At 39.2% G+C, this 21,417-nt stretch overlaps 1 protein-coding gene across 1 annotated transcript in view; it reads right to left on the reverse strand.

Annotated features, from left to right (window-relative positions):
- Positions 1-21,417, reverse strand: part of LOC110502477 (VPS10 domain-containing receptor SorCS1-like) — a 110,036-nt gene that overhangs the window by 32,760 nt on the left and 55,859 nt on the right. Inside the window, exons 6-16 of the mRNA XM_021580517.2 lie at positions 21,143-21,207; positions 18,810-18,928; positions 18,502-18,591; positions 17,661-17,840; positions 14,562-14,708; positions 14,366-14,468; positions 12,385-12,461; positions 11,905-11,996; positions 11,582-11,689; positions 11,148-11,265; positions 10,257-10,390 (exon numbers count right to left, since the gene is read on the reverse strand). Coding sequence (XP_021436192.2) covers positions 10,257-10,390; positions 11,148-11,265; positions 11,582-11,689; positions 11,905-11,996; positions 12,385-12,461; positions 14,366-14,468; positions 14,562-14,708; positions 17,661-17,840; positions 18,502-18,591; positions 18,810-18,928; positions 21,143-21,207 — 1,233 coding nt within the window. The remainder of the gene's footprint in view (positions 1-10,256; positions 10,391-11,147; positions 11,266-11,581; positions 11,690-11,904; positions 11,997-12,384; positions 12,462-14,365; positions 14,469-14,561; positions 14,709-17,660; positions 17,841-18,501; positions 18,592-18,809; positions 18,929-21,142; positions 21,208-21,417) is intronic.

Here is a 21,417-nt window from a genome sequence, read left to right on the forward strand (position 1 = left end):
AAGGCCATTTTTATGTTAGCTGGATGTATGTTAGCTGGAATCAAAAGTTTGGTTCCAGTAAACAAATTACAGCATCGGTGACATACACACACACACAAACCAAATACATATTCAAATACTCACATTCAAGCAAACGTAGGGTTGCAAAACGTATTCCGCCTATGTTCCGTCTATGGCAATCTATGGTAACTTTGGTAATTTACACATACTTGAATAACTTAAATATTATATATATATTATTCATATATAGTATAAATGTTTTATGTGTTTTAGTGGATAGACCATATGGCTCAAGAGAAAATAGGCTTAATTATGAAGGCATCTAATCAACAATGGCATTAGCAATGACATTATTTTCCATTGACTTTTTTCACAACTGCCACCAGTTTGGCCCCAACACATTTACAATAAAGACATAGTAAAATAAATATGTGTGTAAAATGTAAATATATATATTTCATGCTGAAACCCTAATATTAAACACCAATTGAATTCACTACGTTGATGGTTTAATATTAAGGATAATGTTTTCCAGGTTTAAAAAATCTTATTTTATTAGTTTATATAGTTTACATGTGATAAAGCCCAAAAGAGGTCATCTGAAGTACCCAAAAAGGACATTAGATGTCATGTGATAAAATTTAACAACAAAATAATAAAGTCACCAAAACGCTGGTAGTTTACTAGTAAATATACCAGTAAAATAAAATGTATCCAATCAAATCACATGCTTCATAAACAACAGGTGTAGACTACCAGTGGAATGTTTACTTACAATGCAGAGATAATAGAAAAATAGTAACACGAGTAATAAATACACAATGCATAACGATAACTTCTCTATATAAACAGAGTACCAGTCGATATGCAGTGGTACGAGGTAATTGAGGGAAATATGTACATATGTACATACAGACCACTTTGCTTTGTTCACATTTTGTTACATTACATCTTCATCAATCTACACACAATACCCAATAATGACAAAGCAACATTTTTGTTAAATGTTTGAACATGTACAAAAAAACATATACTAAATACCTTATTTACATAAGTATTCAGACCCTTTGCTATGAGACTCAACATTTTACTCAGGTGCATCCTGGTTGCATTGATCATCCTTGAGATGTTTTTACAACTTGATTGGAGTCCACCTGTGGTAAATTCAATTGATTGAAAATGACTTGGAAAGACACACCTGTCCTTGTAAGATCTCACAGTTGACAGTGCACGTCAGAGCAAAACCAAGCCACGAGGTCAAAGGAATTGTCTGTTGAGCTCTGAGACAGGATTGTGTTGAGGCACAGATCTGGGGAAGGGTACTAAAACATTTCTGCAGCATTGAAGGTACCCAAGAACACAGTGGCCTCCAAAGCAAACAGCCAAGACAATGCAGGAGTGGCTTCGGGACAAGTCTCTGAATGTCTTTGAGTTGCCCAGCCAGAGCCTGGACTGAACCTGATCGAACATCTCTGGAAAGACCTGAAAATAGCTGTGCAGCTACGCTACACATCCAACCTGACAGAGCATGAGAGGCTCTGCAGAGAAGAATGGGAGAAACTCCCCAAATACAGGTCTGCCAAGCTTGTAGTGTCATATCCAAGAAGACTCAAGGCTGTAATCGCTGCCAAAGGTGCTTCAACAAAGTACTGAGTAAAGGGTCTGAATACTTATGTAAATGTGATATTTCAGTTTAAAAAATGTTATACATTTGCAAAATTGTCTAAAAATCTGTTTTTGCTTTGTCATCATGGGGTTTTATGTGTAGAGTGATGGAGGAAAGAAAACAATTGAATCGATTTTAGAATAAGGCTGTAACGTAACAAAATGTGGATGAAGTCAAGCTTATGAAACTATGGGTTTGCACAACTGAAGAAATTCTGCACAAACTGTCAGAAACCCCCTCAGGAAGCTCATCTGCATGCTCGTCGTCCTCAACAGGGTCTTGGCCTGACTGCAGTTCGTCATCGTAACCGAGTAAAGTGGGCAAATGCTCAACTTTGATGGTCACTGGCACGCTGGAGAAGTGTGCTCTTAACAGATGTATCCCGGTTTCAACTGTACCGGTTAGATGGCAGACAGCGGTGTATGGTGTTTTGTGGGTGTGCGGTTTGCTGATTTCAACATTGTGGACAGAGTGCCACAGTCAACAGCCAGATCAACTCTATGCAAAGGAGATCTGTCGAGCTGCATGAGGCAAGTGGTGGTCACACCAGATACTGCCTGGTTTTCTGATCCACGCCCCTACTTGTTTTAAAGGTATCTGTAACCGATGCTTGCCTGTATTCCCAGTCATGTGAACTCCATAGACTTGGGCCAAAATAATTTATATAAATTAACTGATATCCTGAACTGTAACTCAGTAAAATCTTTGACACTTCTGCATGTTGCGTTTATATTTTTCTTCAGTGCATATGTTTGAACTAGTTTTCATTTGGAAGGCAGATAAAGCGTTGTTATCAAAAGCAAAACACAATCCCACTCATTACAACACGTGCTAATTACATTACTTTTGATTTGAGCCGACTCCGTCATCGGCTTTGAACGGGGCATCTGGCTCACGCTTGGAAGGCAGCCCAGTTCCAAACCAAATGCAAGCAAAACATGCCTAACAGGGTGCCAGGGACAGATGAATCAAACCCCCTCAATGAAGGGAAGCGAAGTGGGAGGAGGGGCGATTTGCATGTGGAATTGGCAAAAGGGGGCATGATTTGTTTACATAATTGTAATCCATTCCCAACCTTCCTTTACTCGTTGTGATGCACTGAGGTTCCAATCTCTTTTTTAGACCAGACTGAGTTTATGACCAAAATGATCCTATTTAAAACTTTGTAGTAAATTTTGACACTCAAATAAGTGTTTTTGACTTATATCATAGGCCATTCTCAAAAGGATTAGCTGCTTTTTAAGGGCAGTCACTCTTCAAGGCACATGAACGTTCACGTTCAAAAATAAAAAATACATTTTCGAACAGCCCTACTGTGAAGTAGGAATTAGTGTCAAACGCCTGATCCTGTAACCACTCACATTTATGTTAACCAACTCGTCCAATGTGAGATAGGCACCATTCTGAACCCACTGTCGAGTTTGGAGACACAGAAGCCTCCAATGCCTTCGCACTGTCTATCTACACACTGGTAAACATGCTTAGAACCCTTGAGGGGCAGAACGGCTACAGGTTCAGATGTACTGTGGTTCCTCCTTTAAAAGTTGAGCGTACACCGCGGGAGTTAGAGATACCTAGCGTCACGGCATCATTACTCCAGGTCACCACAAGGGGTAGTTAGAGCTCTCATTATGCATTTGGGTCCCAAGGTTTTTATATAACCAATCATATCGAGTGGTTCCAATGACGACTTTTACGCGTACCACCCGTCCCTGGAGCTTTCTTCAACAAAGATGGCTGACAAAACATTACGGCGAAGCAGATGTAAGTAGTTATGACGTCGTAACGAGTCAAGCTAAAAATGTACAATTGAGGGGAATGTGTTAATGTGGATTGTGCCATTTTTTTTGTCATAACATTCATTTACGAAAATCGCAATTTAGCAAGTTAACTGACTAGCTAACATTAGCCAGCTAGCTAGCTGGTGTTATGATATGAGTACAGTATGACATTGTAATTCGTGTTGTTTAATGTTTTAGGGACTCCTGAGAAAACCAGGCTGTCGTCTTGGGAAGCCGTGGATGTAAAGAATCTAGCTAGCTAAAGCATTTACTGCAAATTGAATGTACAATTGTGTATGCTTGCCTTGCCGTGCAATGCAGCTGAAGTAACATAGCTAGCTAACTATTTACTTGTTTATTGTGTAGTGGAGGATAAAAATAACTGTATGCCTATGGATGTGTAGCTAGCTATAGTATGTAGCCGATCTGTGTATGGACCCTAAAATGTTAGGTTCTGAACTAATATTCATACCAATCTATGAACCTCAGCTATCATAGCTGTTGTTTCAACTTCAAGTCTGAATGGCATTAATGAAGCCTATGTATTGAGTAGACTATAATAACTTTATTGTGCCAAGGATGCAAGTCCTATAAACATGTACTGTAGTTATTACCATGTATGAGATCCCCCCCACATTGTAGCCTGTACATTGAATATATTCACTGATCATGTACTCTTCCTTGGCAAATAAAGGCGTGGTTCAGATATGACTCTATGAGACATTCTTTTTCAGTCATATCCAATACCAGGTGTATCAATCTCCATTCTTTGAATGATTCTGTGTCTGCATGTACAGTATGCATTACAATTATACACTTCAACAGTGTTTACTACTCCTGCTCCTGGGAAATCAATGATTACACATTGTAACTATGCAACAGACTAGAAACATGATTTAAGTAAAGGCTGATTTGTAATTCATATATACCGAAAGTAAACAATGCATATCTAACTCCCTTCATCTGCATTAATCTGAAGACGCAGTATAGCATTTCAATGAGATACTTAATTTCAACCAGTGGAGAATGTGAAACGCTTTATTGAAAGAAGTTCATTATACAGGTGTTATAATTATGATCATTGTAATGTTATATTATAAATACAAGTTCAATCTGTACTTCAATGCACATATGGTGCGCATTATAACATAAGGAGAAAGACGAGGTGGGGAGAGGTGTAGAAGACAGAAAGGGAAAGAGGTAAGAACAGAGGCAGACAGCATATGATTAACGAATTACATTGCTACCCTAAAATTCTCTCAGTTCATCACAATTACAGTGTCTCTAGCGGTGTCTCCTAACCAGCCATGGGCCCCCAGTTGACCTGAAGGTTATCTTAAGAGCAGGTGAGGTGGCGATGACAGGACTGGCTTCCTCTCTCACATCAAAACATACCTGCAGACGAGAGACAGATTGATAGTTAGAGAACTTGATTAAGCCTTGTTTTTTTTATTCTAACACAGTCCGTCATCATAATCATCAGGAGGTGAAATGCAAAACTGACCTTGGATCAATAACTCTGGGACTACTACATCTCTATCTCTGTATTTCAATGTAATAATAATACTTCCTGTTGACCTGACCTCTCACATATGATCATTCTGTGCCCTCTGTGTCAGCCAGTTCAGATGCGGGAGGGGTTCACCAACACAGCTAATATAACCTAGAGGATTTAGTGAGAAGGGGGAGAGGGATGAAGTGAAGGAGAGAGACTGTTATCGTGTGTGTGTGGTCTCATCTGGTGTCCACACTAAGTGGCCAAAGAGTACTCTATGCTGAAAAATAGATGATAATGTCATTATTAGACATAAATACCACTTGAAGCTTGATGATGACTTGATCATTTGAATCAGCTGTGTAGTGATAAGGCAAAAACAAAAATGTGCATTCTGATATGCCACAGCTGGTGAGGTGTCAGGTTCAGCTCTGTACGTAAAGGGTGATTATTCCAAATCTCTGTGAAATGCTGCAGATCTGCCCACAGACGAGGTAGGGACACATATCCCACACAGAAGAGGTGGATAGAATTTGACAGTGTATCCTTCTTCCTCCAAACTGTGCAACTGAAACAGGTTCCATGTACAACAAGACAGGCAGCGAGGAAGAGAAAAAAAGAACACAGAACAGTTTAAATACCTCTGGTTATGGACACTTTTACCAGCAATAAAGCTTCCACAGCCTGTTCCTCGGACAGTGAACATCTGGCAATATCTACATTTTTGACCTCTTGATCAGCTCACACTCTAAAAGTAAAGAAAATAGCTTCTTCTATGTAGATATGAAAACAATAACTGAGATACAGTATGACCGTTCAATCTAAAGCAGCAGATGTCATATTCAGGATATGTCAACACAGCACAGAAAGCTTAACACCAGACTGGTATTGTGGTTGTTCATTAGGTGATGGGAAATATGCAATATGTATACAAAATAATATGCTTATCTGTTGTATCTTGAAAAAAAGCATTGGGAATTAAAAGTGAAATGTTTACCCTATTAACCTGCTTCATTATTTATGAATTACCAGTTGATGAAGAACAACTCCAATTTCATACATCATTGAAAATTTGTCAAGGAATAAGTAAGAATAAAAAAGTTAAAATAACTTCTTAGATTTGATGGAGACATTATACATCTTAGTACCTTAGTACCCAATTTTTGATTTGTATCAATGTGGACGAGAGACAGGTGTGCAGGAACAGAGTATTTTTGCCGAGCAATGCAACAAAGCTGGATCATTCTGGCAATGATACCTGCACCACCTACATGCTGCAGAGACTCCCTAACTCTTGGCCATTGTACACGATGGCCCATTGCTCTGAGACCTCTTCTGACCATTCTAAAGCCCACATGGCGCTGACTTTCTGGTCTAACTCTTTAACTGACATATCAGAATAGCATTCCCTGACAGACATATTATGTTCATTCATCCTTCTGTAAAAAAGCTATCCGTTACACTGTCATGAAATATGATTATTATCGACTATAAAACAAATAGGACATGGCCTGCTTATGAGTTGCCATGAAAGAAAGTTAGATTAATTAAAGTGAAATTGGCTAGAACAGGAGTTCATAGCTAAATGCTTTTTGTTAGGTTGAGAAAAATAATAGCATGATTTATCATTCTACGCTATGTAATATAGTAGAATGTTATGAACCGACACTGAATCATAGGAGCTAACTACTAGCTATGTGAAAGCTGGACAGAAGAAAGCCCAGTGCTGCTTACCTGAGATGCCATCATTACACAGTCCTTCTTCGTAGGTGTCTGCTATATAAGGCAGAACAGTATTGGTTGTAGCCAAACTGACTCTCAAAAAATGGCCAAAATGTAGGGTGGTTGATAACGAAATTAAATTGGAGTTTTGTTTTACAATACATGTTTTGTTTTCTAAATATTTTTGGGGAATAAAATGCATAAAGTTCTGAGCTCTATTACAAAATATTTGATTGCAAAACATTTTTTTTAATTTCAACCCTTTTTTTTTGCTTTCATAACAATTATTTTGGAATGAAAATAAAAAAGTTGCTTTCAGAAATAAAAAAATGATTTGACAATAACCAAGCGGGAGTTTGAGCACTGATAATGCTTTTGGGTCCCAATGCACTACTGTCTCTAACTGACAATGAATGGGCAATATAAACCAAATAATAAACTGATAATTGTGCACAAGTTCAAATGAAACAAGCAGGGAGCAGGTTTCAAACCCTCAACCTTCTTGCCCAAAGTCCAGCATGCTTGTCACGCCCTGACCTTAGAGATCCTTATTATTCTCTATGTTTGGTTAGGTCAGGGTGTGACTCGGGTGGGAAAATCTATGTTTTCTAACTCTTTGTGTTTTTGGCTGAGTATGGTTCCCAATCAGAGGCAGCTGTCAGTTTTTTTTTATTTGTCATTTTTGTTTGAGTGTATCTTGAAAATAAATATCATGAACACTTTCCACACTGCGCTTTGGTCCACTCTTCCTTCCACCGACAACGAGCGTTACAACGCTACTGACAGTGCACCAAAAGCATGTAGTCTCTGATTGGGGATCATATATAAGTTGTGCTTTTCCGTTTGGGTTGTGTGGGGTGTTAATTTCTGTTTAGTGTCTGTGCCTGACGGAACTTTTCGCTTTTTTTTTTTATTTGTTATTTTTGTTTGAGTGTATCTTGAAAATAAATATCATGAACACTTTCCACGCTGCGCTTTGGTCCACTCTTCCTTCCACCGACAACGAGCGTTACAACGCTACTGACAGTGCACCAAAAGCATGCTCAAGCCGCAGAGTCGATTGAGTAGCAAGCTACCGCGAGGACGCACTCTATGTAATAAAGTAATGACATTTCAAATGAGTTACCTTACACGTTATGTTGGCTGATAATTTGGTAGCTATGCTGTCCTTACGAACCACATAGCATATCATTACTGCAGTACGTACCGGTATGTTAGCTATCTACCTAACGTTAGTAGTTATACATCAAACTTAACAGTATATTAACTATAGGCTATCTAACTACCCAATGTTTATTGACTTGATTATTCCTGTCATTCTCCCGTCCGCACGACACAGGGATTCTTTAGCTAAATAGCTCAGTACTGTACTGCCAAACAATAGATTATACAGCCCCATATTTTCCATTCCATCCTAACAGAAACCCAGAGGGTTTTTCATTTTTCATGGAATTGAAACACCATAATATTAATCAAATTAATTAAGCAAGTACCAGTCAAAAGTTTGGACACACCTACTCATTCTAGGATGTAATTTAAAAAAAATATTTTCTACATTGTAGAATCATAGTGAAGACATCACAACTATGAAATAACACCATCTCCCGCGTGCCCTGCATTCTGTAGTACAGACATGGCCTGCTCTCCCTTATGTAAGGAATTAGGCACTTTTCCATGTTTACTACAGTATGTATTGTAGACTGCAAAGTAGCCTAATAAACAAATAAACACATTTCGTTAATAAAATAATTATAAAAAAATACTCTTTCAAAATGCAGATGTTGATTTAGTTATGGGATCCATAATGAATTACTATGGGAATAAATATCACTGACTTACAGAAATATTGGAACAAAGTTGTCTAATGTGGCGGATGAATCAGAATTAGTTGGGTAACATAGATAAATAATATATTTTATTTATATAATATGCTTATGTGAGATACTTGTCATTAGAATGTATCCTTTTGGACTATAGTGTTGGCAGTTGCACTTTTTTCGAAGCTGGGGCTCAGTCATTTGGGGCCCAGAGAGGGGAAAGGACAGGCTTGTCTTTTACATGTCTCTGGTGTTATGCATAATATCAGAAAGGGAAGAGGACAGGATGGAACATTGTCTTCATATGTGAATGTATCTGTTAAACCATGTGAAGGATGGATTGATTAAGGGTGAACCAATTACTTGTCTGTGCGCAATTACAATGTCTGTGCGCAAGTTACTCCCCTCAGTGAGCTTATCCATGAGTGGGGTCAAGAGGCGGTTTACTTGACTTGGGAGTATATAGAGTTGACAATTGAGTTATGCCTTGGATGAGGTAATGTTTTGGTACTATGAAGTACCAGGAATGAGATTAGAACCTCGTTTTAGAGACCAAACTGAGCGATAATTTATAGCGAATGCAATCTGGCTAAGGGATACTCCTTTCTCAAGTAAAATGCCCTTTGTGAAGAGTTCCTAAGATCTGTGGTTCGTCATGTAAGTTGAGAGGGGTGTATCTTTGCTATAAATGATTTGGTTTTTCATTTTTCTCTGAATAGAAGCACCATAATATTAATCAAATGAATTAAACCAAATTTCTTAAAATCAATCCCATTTACTATGTTATTACAAAAAAGGTTTTAAATGCTCTGGTACTGCCAATATGAAATACTATCAAATGCTTTTCAAAGATGCCCTCTGGTGATCAAACTAGCAGTAACTTGCAGTAACAGAAAAAATGGCTGAGAATTAAATGACGTGCCACAGAATGCTGCGACAGCACGCAAGGTGTAACTACATGCAACTTTTAATTAAAGGAGGAACCACTGTAGATTCCAATGCCGACTGGCTCTTGAGCAAGATGGCACAGGACTACTGCGATAAATTTGTGGAGTACTGTTTTGACCTTACCTGACTTGACAGCCTAGCTTGTCACATACACATGGTTAGCAGATGTTAATGCGAGGGTAGCGAAATGCTTGTAGTGTAGCGAAATGCTTATCAAGCAGATAAGTGGCCTTTTAGCAATGTCACATATGTGCCTCCACTAGACTAAAGGAGAGGTCCACTTCAGTCCTCAACACCAGTGAATATGTAAGCTCCTAGGAGCCTGCTCAATCTAAGGCTCCTTCCAAACACTAGCCATACTTTCATCACTGTGATGACAAATAACACTATCTTAACTTGTCCAGAGTTAACGAAGTTGAACACAAGACAGATCATTGAGTAGATAAAGGATGAACAACGGTGTTGGAATCAAAATGTGGACAAAATCAGGGTACATGTTAGAACCAGGTATAAACATGGTTAAAGATGTACCTGGACAGACCCAACCGATCACAGAAATGTATGCTGAAGGTTGTGAAACTTCTACTTCACAATGGAGATAGAGATGTCTACCTGCCTTCTTGATCTTGTCCCCAAAACTACTTTTAACTGTGTCTAGGGCAGTTAGTGTCAATAATTCTATGAATACAATTATAAACAGCATGTCATCGTGTTATTGTGCTCCAATGATGCCTTCTTAAATTGCCACTGAAAGGATTAATATAAACTGTATGTAATTGAATTGAATGTTATATATTATTGACAGTTGCAGCCAGTAGTCTCCTCACCACTCAAAGTCAGCCTCGGTGCATGGACAGGAGTCTGACATCTGGGAGATGTACTGATCTCTGGTTTTGACACATCTGGTGTCGGGCTTCAGATTATGAAAGATTCTCTTCACTCCCATAATGCAGACTTTACCCTGTGAGAAATAATGTATTATTTGAAATAATTAACTACAACATTTCAGAATTTACTTTATTTTTGGATGTGTCACACCCTGATCTGTTTCACCTGTCTTTGTGTCTCCATCCCCTACAGGTGTTCCCATTATCCCCTGTGTATTTATACCTTTGTTCTCTGTTTGTCTGATGCCAGTTTGTCTTGTCTGTCAGGTCTTACCAGCGTGCTTTCCCATCTTCCTTTTTCTCAAGTTTAGTTTCCTAGGTTTTCCAGTTCTGACTATTCTGCCTGCCCTGACCCCGAGCCTGCCTGCCGTCCTGCACCTGCCTGACTCTGACCTAATTACGAACCGTTGCCTGCCCTGACCCCGAGCCTGCCTGCCGTCCTGTACCTGCCTGACTCTGGCCTGATTATGAACCCCTGCCTGTCCTTGACCTGCTCTTTGCCTGCCCCGTGTTTACAATAAATATCTGAGAACTGTACTATCCGCCTCCTGTGTCTATATCTGGGTCCTATCCCGAGGCGTGATACGATGTAACAGTTTCAAAGAAAAGCCTCTGAGTGATGAAGTTCTTTTAATATGTTGTTTTTTAAAGTACATGAAAATGTGTATAATTGCTAATTTGTTTTGAAAGTGAATACATAGAAAGCATCCATAATTTTCAGACAAATTTGAGATATAAAATGGGTGTGGTAGGACATCTCTCTTCATACTGTATTCCATTGGAATAAAGTGCCCAAATCCATTACAAATGTATCAAAGTGGTTGCTCTTACATCATTGTGTAACTGCCAGGTCTGATAGTCGTCTGTGTTACACCTTCTGTTAAAGATGGCCTTGAAGTCTATTTTGACAAGCTGCCACTCAGAACGATGGCTGAAATGGCCAAATATTCTGCAAACACAAAAAGTAAACGATGGTGAAAAATGGCTGAAAAAAAGGGTCGCTAGCTAAAATATATTAAGTAAAATACCTTTTAATCATACAAGTGGGAGATGAAAGGCTGCCTGAGCTAACCACAAGGGATTTGTACAATGACTCAGAAGAGTAAAAAGGGAAAATAAATAAAAAAGTGTCTAACTTCTGACAGCGAGTACATGTTTTTCCACTGTGTTCGAAACAAACTCTTTCTTTTCAAAACGTCCATTAAACTTTCAACGCATTGCAAAATACATACTATTAACCATAGAGTGTTTGTTTTGAATCTTACGTCATGATGAGGGTGTCTTCCCCTGGCTCTCCTAAGACCCCGTCTACATAGAGAGGAGAGGGGGTGAAGCTGTATTTGTTCCAGCGTTTTCCCTCATCAAAACTCAGCCTGGATGGAGAAACAACATGTTGGCTCTCATGCATGGCTCATGTGGAACATAAACCATGCATAGAATAGATTGTACTGTAACGTTAACATTAGGTGGACTTACATAATACAGTCCATAAAACATGTATAGACAAATGTAATTCAATAGACAAATGTAATTCAATGTTGATACTGTAACAGTATGCACGGAAGTTGAATGTTAAAGGAAAAAATACCAGATATGTCTGATGGGGAGAGGTGTGTGTCGAATGGCCACTAGGGCACCACCCTGGTTAAGAAAGAGGACACTATACTCCTCCTCAAATACCTACAAACAGGACAGGATTTCATCACATTTTCAAAGGTCAGAGATGTGCATACCGTTCACGTATACTTTTGATGAGTGGTGGATTTGTATCACTGTAGGCTACTGCTATTCTTCTATATCATGTAACACAGCCACATATTACATTTTATTTTTAAGTGAGAAAACATCAAATATTATCAGCTCCTAAGAAGTTCTATGGAAAAAAATAATAAAATCTTCCTTAAGCCAGTATACATGGCATGTGATCAAGGGTAAAGCAAACAATATCATGCATTATGCATCCAGAGTTTGCTCCCTCCAAATTATAAGCAGATTGATCTTTTCTTCTACGTGTTGTTTTGATTTTGTGTCACATTTCAGTGGCACCTGTCTCTTTCAGTCACAGTACCTCTCTCCAAGTGTTGCCAGCATCTGAGGTGATGAAAATGCTGACATTATAGGCGGTAAGCTCGGGCCCAATGGTACCTAGATGTAAAAAGCAGAGCATAGTTACAGTGTAAACACTTTCATTATATGCCTTCTTAACCCACATTAAAATATATTTCATGCACAATGAAATAAAAATACAGATGAAAATATTCTGCCACAGGCTACAGCTCTCCTATAAAGGGAGTATTTACTCAGCCAAAAACAGAGATTCAGAAATTCAAACTCTTTCTTCTGTATCTGCTTTTGCCAAACATCTGGCAGATTCACAGATCAAATTTACAGATCAAAAGGAGCTGACTAAAATGTTTTAAGCCAGAATACCACCCTTTACTTGGGGAACAGAGTTAAAGATAAAAGGGGTCTTTAAGGGTGGAAAAAGAGCAGTGTAAGAGTTGAGCAACCACTGCAAATTGTGAACCTTAAAACCTTTTATGGCTGCAATCCCGCTACCGGGATCGATATGACAACTACCAGTGAAAATAGAGGGCGCCAAATTCAAACCACAGAAATATCATAATTACAATTCTTCAAACATACATGTGTCTTATATCATTTTAAAGTTAATATTGTTGTTAATCCCACCAAAGTGTCTGATTTCAAATAGGCTTTTCAGCGAAAGCACAACAAACGATTATGTTAGGTCTCCGCCAAACCACAATAAGCACAGCTATTTTCCAGCGAAATATAGCAGTCACAAAAAGCAGAAATAGAGATAAAATTAATCACTCACCTTGAATTATCTTCATCAGATGACACTCATAGGACTTCATGTTACACAATGCATGCATGTTTTGTTTGATGAAGTTCATATTTCTATCAAAAAATCTGAGTTTACATTGGCGCGTTAGATTCACTAGTTCCAAAAACAACGTGGTTTTGCATAGCCACATTGTTTCAACAGAAATACTCATCATAAATGTAGATGATAATACAAGTTATACACATGGAATTATAGATATACCTCTCCTTAATGCAACCGCTGTGTCAGATTCCAAAAAAACATTACGGAAAAAGCAAACCATGCAATAATCTGAGACGGAGCTCAGAACAACAGCCAAATTAGCCGCCATGTTGGAGTCAACAGAAACCAGAAAATACTTGATAAATGATGAACCTTACCTTTGATGAACTTCATCAGAATGCAGTCCTAGGAATCCCAGGTCCACAATAAATGCTTGATTTGTTCGAAAATGTCCGTTATTTATGTCCAATTAGCTACTTTGGTTAGCGCGTTTGGTAAACAATTCCAAAGTCACAAAGCGCGTCCACTATAACGTGACGAAATGTCCAAAAGTTCCGTAACAGTCATTAGAAACATGTCAAACAAAGTACTGAATCAATCTTTAGAATGTTGTTTACATATATCTTGAATAACGTTCTAACCGGAGAATTAGAATGACTTCAGATGAGCGGTGGAACGCAGGTCCTTCCCATGTGAACGCGCATGGTGAAAGCATGGTCAACTCGTGGCAGTGGTGACTATTTCCTGTCTCATTCTACCCCCCTTCACATTAGAGTCATCAGACAAAGTTATATTGACTGTTGACATCTAGTGGAAGGCGTAGGCAGTGAAAACTCATCCATATCTCACTGTAATTTCAATGAGAGCTTGGTTGAAAATCTGCCACCACCAGAAAAAATCCAAACAGGAAGTGGAATTTCTCAGGTTTTTGCATGCTATATGAGTTCTGTTATACTCACAGACATAATTCAAACAGTTTTAGAAACTTCAGAGTGTTTTCTATCCAATACTACTAATAATATGCAAATATTAGCAACTATGACTGAGGAGCAGGCCGTTTACTATGGGCACCTTTCATCCAAGCTACTCAATACTGCCCCTGCAGCCATAATTAAGGAGAGCGGAGGTCCCTGTGATAATTGCCAATGCGGGTAAAAATAAACAAAAGACACAGCTAAACATTTCAAATAGTGCCTACCTGAAGCTACTATAATTCCTGGAGCTGATTCCTTACTGACTATGTTTCCAGACGTGTACGGGTTGTCAGACACATGGAGATGCAGGTGTAATGAACAGTAGGGCTGAAAATCAAAAAAAAAAAAAACATAACGTGGTTTATAGACAAAAACAGTTATAGGTTTTCAGATATTGGCCACTTTCAAAAGCAGACTCACCTGTACACAGTAGATTCTGGTTCCCTTCAGATCAGTGGTTGGAGCCTGTAGAAGATGCCAGTCTCGCCCCTTATTGTAAGTGATAAACGTTTTCACTTGGCCCTCGACAACTTTATTTGACAAGAACACCCCTTTTATTCCTGCTACCTAGGAACGTTGAGAAACAGACATGAAGAAAAATTAGGGGAAAAGGCTACAACTGTAAATTATTCAAACATAAGTAAAGCTGAAGCCCTAGTTTTGAGGTGAAAGTGAAGTCTTCTGTACATAATAGCATTTATGACAGGGAACACCATTTTGGAGAACATTGCAGGCTAGTGGTGGTCTGGGGGTAGAAGCATTTGGCCAGTCTTACAGTTTTTGCCATGATGCCCCTATACTGTCTGCATTTGAGTGATGGAAACGGGGAGAAAAAGCCATGGCTTGGGGGCTGGGGTCCCTGACGATCTTTTTGGACTTCCTGCGACACCTGGTGCTGTAAGTGTCCTGGAAAGTAAGCAATGTGCACCCATTTGTGCGTTCGGCTGAGAGTACCACCTTCTGTAGCGTCTTGCGGTCTGCGACGGTGGAGTTGCCGTATCAGGCTGGGATGCAGCCCAAACGTACACTACCGGTCAAATGTTTTAGAATACCAACTCATTCAAGGGTTTTTCTTTATTTTTACTATTTTCGACAATGTAGAATAATAGTGAAGACATCAAAACTATGAAATAACACATATGGAATCATGTAGTAACTAAAAAAGTGTTTAACAAATCAAAATACATTTTATATTTGAGATTCTTCAAATAGGCACCCTTTGCCTTGATGACAGCGTTGCACACTCTTGGCATTCTCTCAACCAGCTTCACCTGGAATGTTCCCACATATGCTGAGCACTTGTTGGCTACTTTCCTTCATCAGCCCAAAGGACAAATGTCCACCGGTCTAATGTCCATTGCTGATGTTTCTGAATGTCATCGGATGAATCCCGAAACATATTCTAGTCTGTGCTTGAGAAACAGTCCTGCAGCTTAGCATCCGCTTCCTCAGATCACTTTCGTATGGAGCGCATCACTGGTTCTTCCTGTTTGAGTTTTTGCTTTTAAGCAGGAATCAAGAGGATAGAGTTATGGTCAGATTTGCAAAATGGAGGGCGAGCTTTGTATTCTGTTTGTGGCGTAAAGATTATTTAGAATTTTGTCTCCTGTAGTTGCACTGGTGACATGCTGGTATAAATTAGGTAAAACGGATTTCAGTTTCCCTGCATTAAAATCACCAGCCACTAGGAAAGCGACCTTTGGATCATAATTTTCTTGTTTGCTTAAGGCCCTATACAGGTCGTTGAGTGTGGTCTTAGTGCCAGCATCGGTTTGTGGTGGTAAATAGACAGCAATAAAATATAGAGATGAAAAGTCTCTTGGTAAATAGTATTATTTATTAACCTAAAGTTTATCATGAGGCATTTTCACTCAGGCGAGCAGAACCGCGAGACTTAATATTAGAGATCTCACACCAGATGATGTTAACAAAGAAACACCCAGATCCCCAATTGAACTTACCCGGGGCTGCCGTTCGATCCTGCCAATGTATGGAAAAACCAGCTAGATGTATATTATCCATGCTCTTGTTCAGCCACGACTCAAAGGAACATAGGATATTACAGTTCTTCAGGTCCCGTTAACAGGCTGGTCTTGAACGGAGCTCGTCCAATTTTTTCTCCAGTGATTGTACGTTCGCCAATAGAACAGTGGGTAGAGGCAAATTATTTATTCGCCGTTGTAGTTTCATCAGAGTGCCCGCACGTCAGCCACTTACATTGTCTCTTCCTTTTCTGAGTCTCTGGGATTAGGACATGGTCTGGGGTGAGCAGTAGGTCCCGTAGGTCCCGTGCCGGCGACTCGTTGAAGTAGAAATCTTCCTCCAAATTGAGGTTAGTGATTGCTGTTCTGATGTCCAGAACCTCTTTTCAGTCATGGTGGAAACATTATGTACAAAAGAAGTTAAGATCAGTGCAAGAAATAGCAGACATTTTCAGGGGCCCGTAAAACAGCAGATATTCATCGCAACGCTATTCTGTATCTAAATAGTACCTTAAATAGTAAAGAAATACCATATGATTGTGAAAAAAATGGGAATGGGAAAAAAATGTGTTGATATTCGAACTTGTGCTGAGTAGGCTACCGATACTTTTTCAATCCAAAATATTCAATAAACACAATCGCTGACATAGACTTTTGTATTAGGCCTAATACAGTTGCATAGGGCAGGACTACACAATGCAAACCTCAGCACTATGAGTTTTATCCAATTGTTCCTATCTCTAAGTCTGGGTATAGGAAACCCCCCTAGTCCTTTTTTAAATATAATTAATTTGAACAAGTACAAGGTTTCTCCAGTTTGACAGGCATTCATCCTCCCCAAGGTCAGGAGTTTTTCCAGTTTTTTTTTAAAACCATGTGACTTGATTAGAAAAACTCTGGTCCCATCATAGCTCATATTAAAACTTTTAACAACAGAATAATCACGTCATAAAGTATAAAGTCTGGAATTTCAATTGGTTTGGTTATCAGATAAGGACAAACTACGGGCCCTATAATATTTTTTCCTCACACCATTATGGGACCTGTGGAGCCACCTCTGGTGCATGTTCTACAGTCGTTAAGATTGATATAATAGAAGTGAATATTGAATTAATGTGTGTAGACCTGCCAACTTTGCTAATGTACGAATGCTACATACAGTAACTTATAAAGTTATATTATCATCGTTACGCATGGACGTGCTAGTTAATGGCTAACAAACCTTTATACTTCATAAATACAGATCATAAGGATCTGATACTGTATGAGTGAATAGATGCTAACCCAGGTTTCTATCAACGCTGCATACTTGGATATTGCAGTTCATCATGACTAATGTACTGTATGTGTTTGCTTAAGTTCATAACGTAGGAAATGAGGGGGAACAGCCAGGATCAGGGCTTCAACAAGACCTCCAGCCCTTACAGGGTAAGTACACTCCAGTACCATCTGTGCCATAAAGGTTGAGACCTCTTGGCAGAAGTGGTCGTGTACATACAAACAGGGATGGCAGTCTAACTAAGCCATTGCTACATACCTCATAGAGGTCTATCATGATGTTGCCCTCTGGTCCCCCACTGCTCACTATGTTCTCCAGGGCCAGAGTGAAGAAGAGTCCTCGGGCCTCTGACATGTACAGGTTGTATGAGTCATTCTGGTGCCAGTCCTGCACTGCTGCAACCACCTGGTTATCATCTGTGCTGATTATCTGCAAGTCCTGGTGAAGGAATTATGAGTTAGGATAATATGTCATACAATATAATCCAATACAAAACTTAATTTAGTTTCAGGGCTGCAGTGGTACCACTGGGCACAAACTGGTTGAATCAACGTTTCCATGTCCTAAAAATAAATCAATGTGAAGCTGTTGAATCAATGTGGAAAACTGACTGGATTTTCAAAAAGTAATTTAAGTAAATACATTTGGGGAATGTTCGTCTTTAATTTTTTTACCTAACTTTTAACCTCAATCTAATGACATGGTTCACATTTCTTTTGATTACACATTGAATTCATGTTAACTGACAACTCAATAAAATGTTAGACACAACTAGACGTTGAACTGATGTCTGTATCCAGTGGGGTAATTCTGTACGAAGCTGTACAACTATTCTACTGTTAGTATGATGTTTGTACATCTGTTCTGTGATGGAATCCCTCTGTGAAAGCTTTAAAACATTCTTGAAATATTTATTTAAATATACTGTCTATATATACTTTCTATTCAATATTTGTATGTTTATTTTATTAAAGTTGGCCTTGGAAAAGCAGAAAAATCAAGAACATATATTCTTTAGAAGTGTTATAATATCAAAACAGTTTTTCACTGGATTCATAACAGGATAGTAGTAATACTCAACGTAATATTTCCAACCCACCTTTGGTAATATGTACTTAGGTAGCTTCATTGGGAAGAAAGCATTTCTTCTGTAAGACACATAATGGACAGGCCGGCCACCCATTGGTACCTAGAGAAACCAAGCAATTTCTATTTCATTTAGAGCAAAATTATTACAACGAATCACTATAAATTGGGCTAACAGACTAATTATGCAATAGTCTTAGTTGTATGTTTTTATACCATTCTCTCTTGGTTTATGGTCATTAATACCTACAAGTTTACTGTACATTAAGATGAACAGTTTTAGAGAATTTTTATTATAACAGAAAGATTCAAAATTTCCACCTGAATGAAAACATACTGGTCCTGAACGACCAGGGAATCAGGGCTGATAAATCCAGGGAAAGGCCTGCCTTTGTTGGCCTCTGAGCAGTTCTGCAGCTTACACGTTATATACTGGGACCCTATAACAGACGGTAAATAATTGACACAATGTAACAGGAGAAAATAAGTGCTTCGGGACTATTTCATTGTGTCTAGCATTAATTGCATTCATAGTAGAAAGCAGAAAAGCAGGGAAGCCAATTTCTATTTCTACTATTAACAGAGATGGAATAAGTGTCCCTGCGTGTTAGCTACAGCCAAATGAGCCATTCTCCTCAGGGACAAGACAGTAACACTGGAGCCCTTAAGGAACAGACGCTCTCAACACTCCGTCCAACTTAAGAGTCCAGTCCGACCCCTTACATCAGGAGTTCACAAACCTTTTCACTTGGGCCCCCCCCTTCCAGCATTTAATTTTAATTTGATTTATTTCACCTTTATTTAACCAGGTAGGCTAGTTGAGAACAAGTTCTAATTTGCAACTGCGACCTGGCCAAGATAAAGCGTAGCAATTCGACACATACAACAACACAGAGTTACACATGGAATAAACAAAACATACAGGCAATAATACAGTAGAACAAAAGAAAACAAAATATAGTGAGTGCAAATGAGGTAAGTTACGGAAATAAATAGGCCATGGTGGCGAAGTAATTGCAATATAGCAATTAAACACTGGAATGGTAGATCGGCAGAAGATGAATGTGCAGGTAGAGATACTGGGGTGCAGAGGAGCAAAATAAATAAATAAATAAATACCAGTATGGGGATGAGGTAGGTAGATAGATGGGCTGTTACAGATGGGCTATGTACAGGTGCAGTGATCTGTAAGCTGCTCTGACAGCTGGTGCTTAAAGCTAGTGAGGGAGATGTGAGTCTCCAGCTTCAGAGATTTTTGCAATTCGTTCCAGTCATGGGCAGCAGAGAACTGGAAGGAAAGACGACCAAAAGAGGAATTGGCTTTGGGGGTGATCAGTGAGATATACCTGCTGGAGCGTGTGCTACGAGTGGGTGCTGCTATGGTGACCAGTGAGCTGAGATAAGGCGGGGCTTTACCTAGCAGAGACTTGTAGATAACCTGTAGCAGTGGGTTTGGCGACGAGTATGAAGCGAGGGCCAAACAACGAAGAGCGTACAGGTCGCAATGGTGGGTAGTGTATGGGGCTTTGGTGACAAAACGGATGGCACTGTGATAGACTTCATCCAGTTTGTTGAATAGAGTGTTGGAGGCTATTTTATAGATGACATTACCGAAGTCGAGGATCGGTAGGATGGTCAGTTTTAGGAGTGTATGTTTGGCAGCATGAGTGGGGGACATCACGCACCCCCCCTCCCCATGCGTGCGCACGGGCCATGTCTATCTCTATGGGCACAACCCCTGTTCATGACACAAACTGTTCACACCCCTCTTGTTGGTGGGGTGAATTTTGCAGTTTAAAGCTTATTTCCTGCAATTCTACACATTTTGTTATGGGGTGCAAAGAACATTGTCATTTTAAAGCAAATCCTCTTGCAATTCTATACATTTTGCTATGTTTAATGTTTATTCATGTGATATTTGAGTAAGAAAAAAGTTACAACAATATCTATGGGCAAAAAAAAAACGAAATAAAAAAGCATTAGCTGACATGGGATAACTCTCTATGGTATGCAATGACTAACATAACGAGAGGAACTGATTATGCACTACCCAATTTTGAAATTGCACCTTCTGCGTTCTACTGTACCGTACTAGAATAACACCTGCTCTTTCTATGACATAAACTGACCAGGTGAATCCAAGCGAAAGCAATTATCCCTTATTGATGTCACTTGTTCAATCCACTTCAATCAGTGTAGATGAAGGGGAGGAGACAGGTTAAGTCTTGAGACAGTTGAGACATGGATTGTTTATGTGTGCCATTCAGAGGATGAATAGGCAAGACAAAGTGTCAAGAACTGCAACACTGCTGAGTTTTCCATGCTCAACAGTTTCCCGTGTTAATCAAGAATGGTAAACCACTCAAAGGACATCCAGCCAACTTGTCACAACTGTGGGAAGCACCCTGTAAAGCTGGGATCATCAACTAGATTAAGCCTCAGGCAGTTTTTTTTCTTGAGCGGATAGTCTGGGGCTGGAATAAAATAACAAATAATTTGTAGACTGCAAGTCTGCCCCGTTGGCTGGCAGTTGGGGAACCCTGCTGTAAAGGCTGTTTAGCAGATAGAAAATGTCACTTGTGTGTGAAAATAAGCCCAAGAATCCCTATAATAAAGTCCTCAAATAAGATGTCATAGATGTGGTGATGACTCACGTCTATCAGAAACACTGGTCTCCAAGTGAATCATTCCTGGCTCTTGGTCCAAACCCAGTTTTGACCTGTGGGGACAGGAGAGGCAACTGAGGAACATAGCAAAACATCTATCCAATTATGATATGTACATCATATGGTAAGTATTTGTGGATTTGTAGTAGTATCAGTTAATTCATGATTTGAACATTTTCGTCAATGATGTGTGAATTTATCTCATGATCCAGATATGATATCTTAATTGAAGAGTATGCTGTAGGTGTGCCTTGTGATTCAAT

The sequence above is a fragment of the Oncorhynchus mykiss genome, chromosome 23 (assembly GCF_013265735.2).
Source record: "Oncorhynchus mykiss isolate Arlee chromosome 23, USDA_OmykA_1.1, whole genome shotgun sequence".
NCBI classification, from domain to species: Eukaryota; Metazoa; Chordata; class Actinopteri; order Salmoniformes; family Salmonidae; genus Oncorhynchus; species Oncorhynchus mykiss.